This window comes from Monodon monoceros, unplaced genomic scaffold, assembly GCF_005190385.1.
Source record: "Monodon monoceros isolate NGI ecotype Baffin Bay Population unplaced genomic scaffold, NGI_Narwhal_1 Super_Scaffold_20, whole genome shotgun sequence".
NCBI classification, from domain to species: Eukaryota; Metazoa; Chordata; class Mammalia; order Artiodactyla; family Monodontidae; genus Monodon; species Monodon monoceros.
In genome coordinates this window covers 7,644,801-7,658,527 of record NW_021703777.1, presented here as the reverse complement: position 1 = coordinate 7,658,527, position 13,727 = coordinate 7,644,801, and the positions used below count along the sequence as shown (strand labels likewise).

The 13,727-nt window shown below is 39.9% G+C and overlaps 1 protein-coding gene across 8 annotated transcripts in view; it reads right to left on the bottom strand.

The window, feature by feature from the left end:
- Positions 1 to 13,727, bottom strand: part of HERC5 (HECT and RLD domain containing E3 ubiquitin protein ligase 5) — a 69,727-nt gene that overhangs the window by 16,648 nt on the left and 39,352 nt on the right. For all 8 annotated transcript variants that reach the window (XM_029235461.1, XM_029235462.1, XM_029235463.1 and 5 more), the window contains 5 exons: positions 13,271 to 13,374; positions 11,987 to 12,046; positions 10,539 to 10,632; positions 7,685 to 7,874; positions 6,294 to 6,448 (listed from right to left, as the gene is read on the bottom strand). In XM_029235461.1, the coding sequence (XP_029091294.1) occupies positions 6,294 to 6,448; positions 7,685 to 7,874; positions 10,539 to 10,632; positions 11,987 to 12,046; positions 13,271 to 13,374 (603 nt within the window). The remainder of the gene's footprint in view (positions 1 to 6,293; positions 6,449 to 7,684; positions 7,875 to 10,538; positions 10,633 to 11,986; positions 12,047 to 13,270; positions 13,375 to 13,727) is intronic.

Below are 13,727 nucleotides of genomic sequence, written 5' to 3'. Positions count from 1 at the left end.
CACCACCTGTGAGAAAGTTCTTTATATAAAGACGATGTTGCTTAATGGCTATAAATTAGATTATCAGAATAAACAGCAAGTTAAACATACTTTTAATGACCAGAATTAAGTTCTATCCAACTCCCCCACTGCCAAAGCCCCAAACTTTCAGGAGCATAAAGAATACCTGAGGTTTAATAGTAGAAATTGATGGTATGATGAAAAACTTCTACTTTTAATCCATAAAAAAGTTTTAAAGAAACTCAAGTGCAAAGAAAAATACAGTGTAATATGAATCCAAACTACTCTGGGGCCCAATACTTCATGTCATGTTCTTTCTTTCTCTTAATTTGCGGGGGGCGGTTGCCGCACAGTGCAGCTTGCAGGATCTTAGTTCCCCGACCAGTGCCACTGCACGGGGATGCTGTTTCATCCCTGTGACTAGGATCCTCAGGACCCCGCTGATCTCAGCCTTGCACTGTCAAGAGCCTCAGCAGCCTCAGAGTCATGGAGAAAGAGGGTGCGTCGTCTTCATGGATTCTTCCGGAGGTGTGGGGGGGGGGAGCTTGACAAACATTCTGACGTTGCCTGTTAGAGTCAAAGGACAAAGCAGGATCCCTTCAAGATTTCTTCTGTTGCTGCTTCAGTATTTCTAGGAATTCTCTTTGTAAGTGGCAAACTCATTACAATACACTTTCCCTGAGCTCTTCAGTAAACTGCTCAATTTTTCAAGACCTGGAATTATTTTTTTGATTGATCTTTCACTTTTATATAAAACCTTTAAAAACAGCCAAGAACAGGCATCACTTTTCAGCAGTAGGGCAGACCTTTTTTTAAAGCAGTTTGATAGATTAGGCACTTTGATTCACTGAAAACAACCATAAATACAGGATAAACTGTAAACCAACATTTTTGGATGGAATAATCAGGTCAGGAACTAAGGGAAGGTAGCACTTCCCTTGAGAGTATCTGCCAAACCTGGTGAACCTGAACTTCAGTTTCCATGGCTGAGACTGAGAAAAGGAGACAAAGCCCAGACTCTGCTCAAATTAGGGAACCTTGCTTCATAAATCTGGGACCCAAAAGGGCTGCCATTAGAGTGAACCAGGGTAACCTAGAGATGAACAAGCTCTTTCCTCCACTCCTGCATCAACCCATCCCCACCCTGACTCCAAGACCATGAGGCAAACTGTAGTTAAAATGGCGCTGGATGTTAACAGTTTGCATCTACCAACCTGAACCCCCCAGTCTATCCCCCCTCCCCCTCCCCCTTGGCAACCATAAGTCTGTCCTCTACGTCTGTGGGTCTGTTTCTGTTTTGTAGATAAGTTCATTTGAGACTGGCACAACACTGTAAATCAACTATACTTCAATAAAAAAAAAATAATAAGATACATAAGTCACAGCCGTGTAAGGTACACAGGGAAAACAGTCAATATTTTATAGTAACTTTGTATGGCATGTAATCTATAGAGGTATCAAATCACTATGCTGTACACCTGAAACTAATATAAGTCAACTGTACTTCAATAAATAAATTAAAAATTTTTTAATTAAAACAAAAATGGTGCTGGCATTGGGGGAAAAAGGTCACCTACAGAATTTGTCATTACAAAAGCACTCTCCCGAAAACTCACACACCAGATTCATACCACCTGGAGATCTAAAAAGCCTCAAGCCAAAATTTCAATCTTTATATTAAATGCTAATCTTTAAAAACTAATTTAATAGTACCAAATTGCTGGTGTCGCCAGGAGCCTGGCAGAAGCAAATTCTCCCTGAAAAGACCCAGCCCTCAAAGAATTCCAAAAGATAAAAGTTTCAAGGGAAATGTGTGTGCGCGCGCGCGCGCGCGCACACACACACACACACACACACACACACACACACACACACACACGAGTCACAAAATACATGATAATGAAGGAGCCATGAGGAAGATTCAGCAGAAACTAAAGACAGCAAAAACTGACCTGCAAAGACTTCAGATACCCAGAAATTATAAATGACCAAGAAAAAAAATTTAAAGAACCAATGAGAACTTCCAGAAGTGAAAAACATACTACTAGAAATAAAACTCAAAAGACAGTTTTTGTTCTTTTTTTCTTTTTTTTTTTTGCGGTACACGGGCCTCTCACTGTTGTGGCCTCTACCCATTGCGGAGCACAGGCTCCAGACGCGCAGGCCCAGCGGCCACGGCTCACGGGCCCAGCCGCTCCGCGGCATGTGGGATCCTCCCGGACCGGGGCACGAACCCGCGTCCCCTGCATTGGCAGGCAGATTCTCAACCACTGTGCCACCAGGGAAGCCCAAAAGACAGTTTTAATAGCAGACAAAAATCACTGAAAAGCTAATTCACGAACAGGAAGACAGGGCTGAAGAAATCATCCAGAATGGGGTAAAAAGAGACAAACAGATGGAAATTATGACAGGACGATTAAGAGACATGGATGACAGAGCGAGAAGATCTAACATACAAAATAAGTAGAATTTCAGGAGGAGAGAGTCAATACTTGTTTTGAATTAAAACGTGTAACAACTTGGAAATGGAGGGAACATCCTTTTACCTAGAAAGATTATTTTACAAAACCCCATAGTAAAAACGTTATTTAATAGTGATATTCAGAATTTTCCTTTAAAATCACCAACAAGATTAGGCACCTACTATCACTATGACTTCTAATCAACATTCCTCTTGAACAACTAGGGGTAGGAAGGCCTAGCCAGTGCAACAAGGCAAAGGAAAATAATAAAATGCCTAAGAATTGGGAAGAAAAAAACATTACGTTTTTCAAAGATATGATTGCACAGAAAACGCAAAAGTATCTACAGTTAAATTACTAGATATAATGCGAGAATTTAGCAAATTCACTGGCTATTAAAAAAATCAACATTCAGGGACTTCCCTGGCGGTCCAGGGGTTTAAGACTCCGAGCTTCCACTGCATGGGGCCTGGGTTCGATCCCTGGGTGGGGAACTAAGATCCCACATGCTGCACAGTACGGCCAAAAAAAGAAAAAAGAAAAAAAATAAATATTCAAAAATCAATGCATTCCTATAATCAATGCATTTATCTGCTGTTAAACCAACAACAGATAATACAGTTTTTAAAAGATACCATTTACAAAAACTTAAAAAAAGTTCAATACCCTGGAATAGATTTGACTAAAGATATCCAAGACTTTCATAGTAAAATAACAAAAACTCATTGAAAAACTTAAAAGATAATCTCATAAGTAGAAGAAACAGATACCATGAAGATTCACGACAGTAAAGATATCAATTCTCCCCAAAGCGAAGTACAAATTAAATGCAATTTCAATCAAATTCCTGGTAAGATCTGTGTATGTGTGTGTAGAACCTGAAAAGCCAATTCCAAAATTTATAGGGAAGAACCAAATGCCAAAAATATCCAAGATTCACTTTAAGAACAAGACAGGAGTATTTCTTTTAGCAAAAGTATAAACAATATAGAGCCACATAAAATGATTAACAGTACAGAAAAGAGCCTGTAGGTGAACCCCGCACACAGAAACTTGTTTTATGACAGTTCATATTACCTATCAGTGCAGAAAGGACAGAATTTCAGTTAAGCGGCGCTAGGTAATTGTTTTCATATGGAAAATAATAAAAATAAATTTTCAGTTGGATTAAACACCAAAGTGTGAAAGGCAAAGCTAACCTCAATACTCCCTTTAGACCTTGGCAGGAGTGACCTCTGCCCTGGGCCTCTGATTTAAAGGTCTTTGCTCTGGGCTTCCTCCAGCCAAACCCCTTCCCACAAGGGGTCTGCAGGGTCAACGGGGCCTGTCTATATGGAGCCCACTCATCACACATCCCCGTCTAGACTGAGCTCCAGAACCCAAGACCCACAAGTCCCTGCCCAAACGGCTCCAAGCCAGCCCCAGGAGCTACACAGGTTTCTCCCTCCACTTGCCCTTTGGGGAGTGGAAGTGTCACAGAAGACACACCCCAAGGCTCCAGGGCCCCAGGGTTGGCTAAGGAATGGCTATTGTGGGAGGTGGGATGGAACACAGAGACGTGGGCTGAGGTGTCCACACACGGCCACGTGACAGCCCTGGTGTGGGAGAAAACCAAGGAAGGAAGAGAAGCGCAGAGGACCTGGGGTGGGAGCGGGGAGGGTCCGTCGGAGCCTCCCCTTTCGCTGCAGAACTCTGTAAGGAGCCAAGGTTTCGAAATTGAAACCTGGCTTCCCCTGTCATTAGGAAGGTTTATTTGTCAAGGTGGGAAGATAGAGTATATTTTATTTCATTTAACACGTTGTTAGCTAGATTTCTAACCTTTTAAACATTAGACATATGGTGTATGAGCTTCTGTTTGTTGTACTCCTCCTCTGGTCCCAGCTATCATCTCTGTTAGAAGACTATCTAGAGCAGCCCTCGATGCCAAATCAGGCCCTCTGCTTATTCTGTAAAGTCTCACAGATGCCTGAAATATTTACCATCTGGTCCTTTCCAAAAAGAAGCCCTCCAGATCCCTGATCCGGGTAACAATTTAAAACCCTGAAGGAAAAAAAAAGTTTAAAACAAAACACATGGAGTAAAGATCATAAAGGAATAGACTGACAAATTTTTTTTTTTTTTTTTTTGGCCATGCCGTGTGGCATGCGTAATCTTAGTTCCCTGACTGGGGATCGAACCCGTGCCCCCTGCATTGGCAGCGGGGAGTCTTAACCCCTGGACCGCCAGGGAAGTCCCCAAATTTTATCTACATTAAAATTAAGAACCTGAGTTTCAGACTTCCCTGGCGGTCCAGGGGTTAAGACTTCCCGCTTCCAGTGCAGGGGGCTCAAGTTCAATCCCTGGTCGGGGCACTAAGATCCCACATGCTGAGGGGTGTGGCCAACAAGTTAAAAAAAAAAAGAAGTGAGTTCATCAAAAACCACCAAGACAAGCTATAAACTGGGACCTGATATTTGCAACACATATAATTGACAAAGGACTAGTATCCAAACTAAAAAGTACTGCTATAACCAATAAGAAAAAATTAAACAATACATTTAAATTGAGCAAAAGGACAGGTATTCTATAGAAGAGGAAACAAGTACTGCAATTATAAACATGAAAATATGCTCTAATGCATTAGAACCAGGGAAATACAATTAAAATCATAATTTGGGGCTTCCCTGGTGGCGCAGTGGTTAAGAATCCACCTGCCAATTCAGGGGACACGGGTTCGAGCCCTGGTCAGGGAAGATCCCACATGCCGCGGAGCAGCTAAGCCCGTGCGCCACGACTACTGAGCCTGTGCTCTAGAGCCCGTGAGCCACAACTACTGAGCTCGTGTTCCGCAACAAGAGAAGCCACCGCAGTGAGAAGCCCACGCACCGCGGCGAAGAGTAGCCCCTGCTCGCTGCAACTAGAGAAAGCCCTCGCGCAGCAACAAAGACCCAACTCGGCAATCAATCAATCAATAAAGTCATAATTTGGCACGATTTCAATACGGCACTAAAACTATTTTCCAAATTTTAAAGTCAGACATGGGGCAACAGAATTCTCATCATTTCCTGGAGAGGATTTAAATTGGTCCAACCACTTTGGAAGACTACCCATAAAGGACAACACAGGCATATCCTCCAACCTATCAATGCCAGAATTAGGGATGGAAACTAAAAACTAACTCTTGACACATGGACACCAAGAGATAAGTACAAAAATGTTGACAGTAGCATGTTTTCTCATAGGGGAACCCTCCCCCCCAAAAAAGAATTGCAAATAGCACATACTGTATATCCATCAATACTGGAATGGATAATTCTGGTAGAGTCACGCTATGGACTATGATACAGAAGTGAAAATGAAGTACAGACCTAAGTATTAATCTGGATGAGTCTAAAAAAACCAAACATGTAAGCAGCATGTATTTGATTCACATGAAATTTTGGAAACAGCAAAATTAAACAGCATAGTGTCAAGAGATACTTATGGTTATAAAAAAATAAAGAAGCGTAAGTGAATGATTAACGGAAAATCCAGGATCCTGGCTACCTCCGCGAGGTGAGGGTGTATAATCTGTGAGAGACACACAGGCATTTCTAAAGCACTAGAAATGTTTTCTTTTTTAACATGGGTGGTAGTTACACTGATGTCTGTTTTACTACTTTTCTTTAAACTGTATACAGATACTAGACACACTCCTTTATATGCACGACTTAATTCACAAAAAACAACATTTTAAAAATAACAGTACCAACCTCATGTTTCGTAAGAGTCTGCTTAAGTTTCAAGCCAGGTGAAACCAAGGGAATTTTTATTGCAAAATGAAGATATATGGGTTTCTAAAACAGCACTTACCCTGTGCAGCTTTTTCAACATTTCTAGGAGAGTTTTAATGTGACAGTTGTTCTCAGTGGTTCCAGCCCAGTAATTCAGTTGAGCAATGACAGCTGTTTTAAACATATGCACCAGTCTGATGAAAGCAGATCCTTGCAGAGACGCCCAGTATTCCTCTGAGGGACACGGAGGTAAGTAACTGTCAGCATGTAATATTTCTCGGATTCTTAAAGGTAAAAAGTAGTCAATATTTTCTGAAACTGGTAGGATATTTTCATATACATTGTAGTTATAAAGACACATTTGTAATAATTTCTTTCAGTAAACACAATCGGAATTGAAAGTGTAGAATTTAATGTTCTCAAAAAAAATGCCTTGACAGTAAGAGAGCCACAAATCTGATCTAATTAATTTGTTGGGGGGGAAAAAAAAAACTAGACAAAATTAATCAGTCACATTTTTTTGCCCAGAGGAAATAGCATACCGTATTAAAAACCAGATTAAGAACTATTTGTGATTACACGACTCTATTTTGCCCTCTCAGCACGAGTTTTTAACTCTTAAAAACCATCTTTCCGCATTGTATAAAAGAAAAATGCTTTAAACCAGCTTTTCATCGCTTACAATGTGACAAAACATAAGAAAGAATGGACTTTCTTGGGCTGAATAGTTGTGTCAAAAACCTCATTAGAATAAAATCAAGCCCCTAGACCTAATTTCCAGTGTACTGGAAATACAGGGACAGGAGGAAACAATCAGACAAATCTAGATGTGAGACACTGAACAGGACTACTGACACGCACTCTTTAAAAAAAAAAAAAGCCTGTACAATACTTTTCGGGACAAGTGCAGAAATCTGAATATGGCCTAGATGTGAGGTAATATTATGGAATCACGGCTAATCTTATTAGCTGTGGTAACAATGTTGAGGTAATACAGGATTCCATATCCTTAGGAGATGCATGCTGAATATTATGGGTAAAATGTCCTGATATCTCCAACTCACTTCCAAATAGTTCAGCAAAAATAAAATGTAATCTGTACATCAAATGTAATCTGTACACACACGGCAACATGTTAACGGCTGTTGACTCTCAGGTAGAGAGCATCTGGGATTCACTGTACTAGTCTTTCAACGTCTGTGTATGAAGTTCTTCATAATGAAAAGTAGGGGGCAAAGAACCTCATGACCAAGCCACACAGGTATCATTACAAGAACGCTGAAAAGGGACTAGAACAATCCATCTTGGATGAACACAGTAATTACTGCAGCATGTTAGAATATGCTAAGACTAGGAACTAAAAACCATGAATGTGTTCACAATCACCTAAGTTTTGCCGTAACTTCACTAGGCACGTGTTTCCATTGAGAGGACAGTCATGTATTTTCAAATGTAAACCATCAATCTTACCCAGAACCTCTGACGACTGGCCACGCATTTTATAAAGAGCCTCTGCAAAAGGAACCACCAGGCTCTCCCAGTTGTTATAATCATGCATCACAGGACATTCTGGGAGAAGGAAGAAGACTCCTAAAGCTTCTTGATGTGGAGAATGAAATGGAAGATTTTTGAACAGAGTATCCCTGAGACATGTGGTTATCTGTGGTCAAAAAGGATCCAGGAAAAGACACTCAGAACACAGCAATTACTGTAATAAAATAAAGTGTGGAACCCAGAGTTTCATCCCACCATGAAATTGGAGCAATCACTTGGTCTCTCTAAAACCCATGTTCACAACCCATCTCATCTAGCTTCCCCAATACCTAGGTGTGTAAACGTGTGACAAGTATCCTCTCTGTCCAATTGTTGGGGTTCATGAAGGAGATCAAGAAGAAATCACATATGCAAGATTATACTGGATGGACTCAGAACTAAAAGGCAGCCCTCCCAATGATGGTCCACATTCTTCCCTCCAGTTCCACTAGCACATCTCATTTTTTAAAGAGGATGTGTCAGAATCTCCCAAAGCAAAACAAAAATAAAAAACAAACAAAAACAACGAAAATCCGCATGGTTTCCTGTTACCTTCTCACAGAATCACCTGTCTCATCACAAACTCTCTCCACCAAACTCTAGTTTCTAGCCCTTCCAATCTTCTTAGTTTCCCCAATTCAGAATGCACGTGTTGAAGAAAAATTCAAATGGAATTCTGAATGTTTATGTGTTCTGTGGGCTCAGATAATGGTAATAATTTGCCTAAAAGCCCGTTAAGAAGATAATCTAGTGTTTACAAGGTTCTTATTATTTGTCAGAGACTGTGCAAAGTAATTCACATATATAAGTTCATTTATCCTTGTCGTTTCTCTGTAACATAGATGGTATTATTAACCCCGATTCATAAATGAGAACTCCTCATGTTAGGGAAATTAACCTGCTGAGGGTCACAGAGCTAAGTGAGAATCTCTCCTGGATCTTTCTGACTCCAAAGCTCAAACCCAATCACTAAATTATGAGATACTAGCTAAATGATATCTCTAAATGGACAAAATCTTACAATTATCTATTTTCACATCAAAACATTCTATTGGGCTCCCACCACGAGGTTCAGTCTTCAGAGTCATATGTACAACTGACGGCTGCACGTGCCCCTCTCCTTCCTCTGGGCTCTTCACCATCCACAACCCCAAACCTCCCAGCCCTTTAGAACCACCGTACCGCTCTCAAGCCAGTTATACTGTTTCACATCTTGTACCTTGGTGCACACCTTCCTGACTGCCTGGAATGTCCTTCCCCTGTAGGTACCCGGTAAACTCCCCTCCCCCTGGGCACCTTGTTTTGAGCACTCTAAACAGAGCTGACCGTTCACTGCCCAGGTAATGAATCAATTCATTCATCTAAAAATATTTATTAAACACCCAGTATGTTCTAAGCTGGAACTAGGGAAGACAACTGACACCTGCACATAGGTATCTGTCTCCTTCAGTAAACCAGGAGCCTCTAAAGACAGGGGTCTCACCACAGTTCCCTACGCATAGCAGTATTCAAATATTTGCTGAATAAATGAAGGAAGGCGAAGTCTGTGAGTCCATGTCACAGAAATCTCAAAACAGAAACATTACAGGTCTTCTGATCCAACTGTCCCATCTGAACCACTGGGAGACTGCTCTATGATTATGTTGCTTGCACTGTATATGATACTGTTCTGGCACAACTAAGGTATAATTAGCCTTAGTGATGAACTGGTCCAACCTCTTCCCTTCACAGATGCAGACATGGCTTTCTGTTCTTGGTGATCTTTCTACTAACTGCTGCAGGGTCCTGATAAAGGTGCATAATTAGGGATCCATTTTACATCAGACTCCTCATTGGGCAATGGTTCTGCCGAAGTTAACATAGTTAAATTTTCCATCTTCCCTTGAGAAAAGAGTGCGCGAGACAGAACCTGCAGCTAAGATACAGAATGCTGAGTGTGACAGACAGAGCAAGAGACCAGGTGAGGGAGCTGAGAGCAGGAAGAGAACAAGCACGAGACAGACAGAAGGAAAGAATAAGAGCCACAGAAGCAGAAGGAAAGACCAAATGGGGGTGGGGGGGAGCCAAGAGAAGTGAAGGAGGGGGAGGGAGAGAGAGCGCGCGCAAAAACGAGCCAGAGACCCAGAAACAAACAGATTGAGAGAACATAGACAGTACCACCCCTCGATCAATCAGTACAGTAGAACAGGGAAATAAATTACTAAAAACTACATTAGGAAAGGCTACATTCATAAAGGAAGCATGCCTGAAGCATCCGCAAGAGGGAAGCCTAAAGATAGTAGTGACAGTGCTGAAACGAAGAAGCAACAATCCCAGAAAGGACAAGAATATTCTAGAACCTACAGAAAAGGAAGTGCAGACCAGGCAGTCCTTGGTGAGGGGGGCATTCATATCAGAAAAAGTGTTTTCATTTCTATACTTATGTTTAAAATAACTGCAAATAAAATGTTGTTCTTATCCTAGAGTACCAGTCTCACAAATATTTTAATTATCTTCCTAAAGCCCTAAATTGAAAACATTCCCTCTAGGGGAGTGCCTGTACATACACGTGTACGTGTGTGTGGGCACCGATGAACTAGTTAGATTATTTGTAACCTAAGTGCCTCCTCTACCAGTTATTTCACCCTAAGTGGGGAAACTCCTGAATGGTAGCTGAGTTTAACTTAATCTGTATATGCCACAGGGTCTGAAAGAGTATCTGAAAACAAGATATTTCTTCTGAAATTTTGAGTTCTTATAAAAATGTTCCAGTGTATTTTCTTTTTCCAAGTAACAATCTGAAGAATACCACCATGTTAGTAATCCAGTCCTTTTGGGTTAACTCCTTAAAGGTGTCCCTTGCTGCATTTAAGTCCAAATGAAGAGACATCGTTTCTTCAGCTATTCTGTGGAAGGAAGGTAAATGAAAAATGGATGAATAAGTAAACGAAAACGGACACTTCAAAATTAAATATTTTATTAGATTATTTATCCAGATGAAAAGTTTCTTCTCAAGCTTGCTTCATTTTAATAAAATTACTTTTTTCCCACCTTTTCAATAACTATAAAAATTTGACTGAATACAAACACAATTGAAAATATTAGTTGACAAAATGTGATTATTTCTGAAATGTCAAAAAATATCAAGGCTGCATTAACTATACGTACGCTATCGGACTTTACATCAGATACTGTCTTATCTTAAATGAGTAATCAATAAATATTTATTTTCCAGTACAAAAAAAAAAAATAGCCACAGGAAAAAGGTAAAGGTATTTCTTGTTTTCCAGTTACATGAACTACAAGCAGGGACCAAAAAAGGGGTTTCAGAGCAGTAAATTTTTAGTAATCAAAGAGAAAATTACTAATGAAATGTCTATCTTAACTCAAGAATTACATTTATACTGGACTGAATATATTGTCTAAAAATAGACCCATTCTTTGTGAAATAATACATATATTTAGTGTCTGAAAACAGAAAAAGTTCTTTTAAATAAATATTATACCACTATTTAGGAAAAGAAGTACAAAGTCATTCTTTCATAATACTTAAAAATTCAAAGAAACCTTAGTATCTAGTAATAAGGAAGTAAGTAAATTAAGGTACGCCCTTCCCATGGAATACCATGCAACCATTAAAATGATGTTATGGGGAAATACTGAATAATATAAAAATGGAATAAAATGGAAAAATGGGCAAATGTATTCAGTGTGAAGAAATGTATAAAACAATATAATCCCCTTTTTTGTAAAACTACAGATTTGCATAAAAAATATTTATACAAACACTAGCTATTACGCTTAAGTGGTGAATTTTGGCTGATTTCCATTTTCTTTTTGTTTCATGTCTTTTTTTTTGACATTTTCTACAGCAAGCATATATGTGCTTTTGTAGGAAAAAAAAGGTACTTTTTAAAAAGAGATAGAGACATACATAATTATTTTACCCTCAAACCATTTTCTTTACCATCTATCACAGTTTCTTAAATTGAGATATAATGGACACATAACATTATATTAGTTTCAGGTGTGTGCAACATAATGCACTGATATATGTATAGCATATACTGTGAAATGATCACAAGTCTAGTTAATATTCATCACCACACACACTTACACATTTTTTTTCTTGTGATGAGAACTTGTAAGATCTATTCTCTCAGCAACTTTCAAACATACAATACAGTATTATCAACATAGTCACCATGCTATCTATACATAGTGTTTTCAACAGAATTTTAAAGTTATCATATATATTACCTTTCCCTTAAAAAACTTCCAGCCAGACATGCGGGAGATGAAAATATCTCTCTGATTTCCCTATATTAGGAATAAGATGGTGGTTAAAACAAATCAGAATATGCCTCCTTGTAGCAGGAGACATGATAAATTGTCCTTCAAACTCCTCCCTCCATCTCCAATTTATCTGCATATGGCCATGGGCATCTGAAAGTCTCATTTGCGAAATCTCAAAGTTTCAGAGGCAAACATGGGAAATAAAAAGATACGTACTCAGAGAAGCCAGAGGGGAAGAGGATAAGGCTTGACCTAGGATATTTTCTTGGACAAATAAAACACTCCCAACCCACCCAGCTTTCCAAGCCCTACTTATTTCTAGTCCACTGGAGTAGAAACAAAAAAAATTACCAGAAATGAAAGGTGGGGATGTATGTTCAGTTGTGTCATAGAAGTACCTGCACCAATAGCTCTTGACCATTTGTGTTCTGCACGATGCAACTATTTGGTATAACTACTTTCCAGAATTAGGAAGGCATACCTAAACATGTCTCTAAAAGGAAATGCCTGTATAAATGAGTATAATTTGTACAGATGGTAGGAGTTCTGTCGTTGAGAGTAAGGTTGCCTAAGCTGTTCAGCTGCGAATAACAGCTCAACAAACAAGAGGCTCTAAAGTCAACGAGGGTTGAGAAACTGTAGACTATATTTCCTGCTCAGTATCACAATTAAACATATCAAAGGCCCAGAGAAGTCCTGCGATAAAGAAAGACGCCCCCATGGAGCTTACATGCTAAATTGTATGTGTCAACTTGGCTAGGCCATGGTACCCAGAGATTTGATCACACACCAATCTAGATGTTGCTATGAAGGTATTTTTTAGATGAGATTAACATTCAAATCAGAAGACTGTGAGAAAAGCAGATTACCCTCCATAATGTGGGTGGGCCTCATCCAATCAGTTGAAGGCCTTAAGAGAAAAAGTCTAAGGTCTCCAGAGGAAGAGGGAATTCTGCCTCCAGACTGCCTTGAGACTCAAGCTGCAATATCAACTCTTCCCTGGGTCTCCAGCCTGCTGTCCTGCCTCAGAGATTTTGTACTTGCCATCCCCTACAATTGCATGAGCCAATTCCTTAAAATCTCTCCCCACCACCCTCAAACACACCCTATTGGTTCTGTTTCTCTGCAGATCTCTGACTAATGGACCACTAGTGGACCACAAAATCTCACATCTCTGTATTGTGCAGAACCAGTTGGGGAAACACTGCTTTAGAGAGCTATATGAGCAGACAGACACTTAGGGTGCACCTTTTTGTATTCTGCCACTGTTTAGTCCCCACATCAGCAATCCATCTCTTTACAGTGCCTTCATTCAAGGTAGGAATTCTCCTCCTCAGATTAACATAGGAATTCTGTAAACAAACAAAATAGTAAAATACAGTAACTTAGACACCACAGAAATAGGTATCCAACTCTTAGGCACGTTCTAGGGATAGAGAGTAATACTAAGCATGGATAACATAGCTCTGCAAAAGTCATACAGTAAGATTCTACCAAGGAACAATCCATCATTTGTCTGGTTGCCAATTTCTTGTCCAAGGGTGCTTAGATCCAAAGTAAGTTTCTCTGAATGCCCCAACACTGAACACTTTATACGGGTATGATCAGATTAAACTGAACATCAGACAGCTTTGAGTGGAGAGATCCTAAAAGGACTGGGTATAGAAGTAGCAGGAACTCAGTTGCCTTGGTGGAGTAGGATATG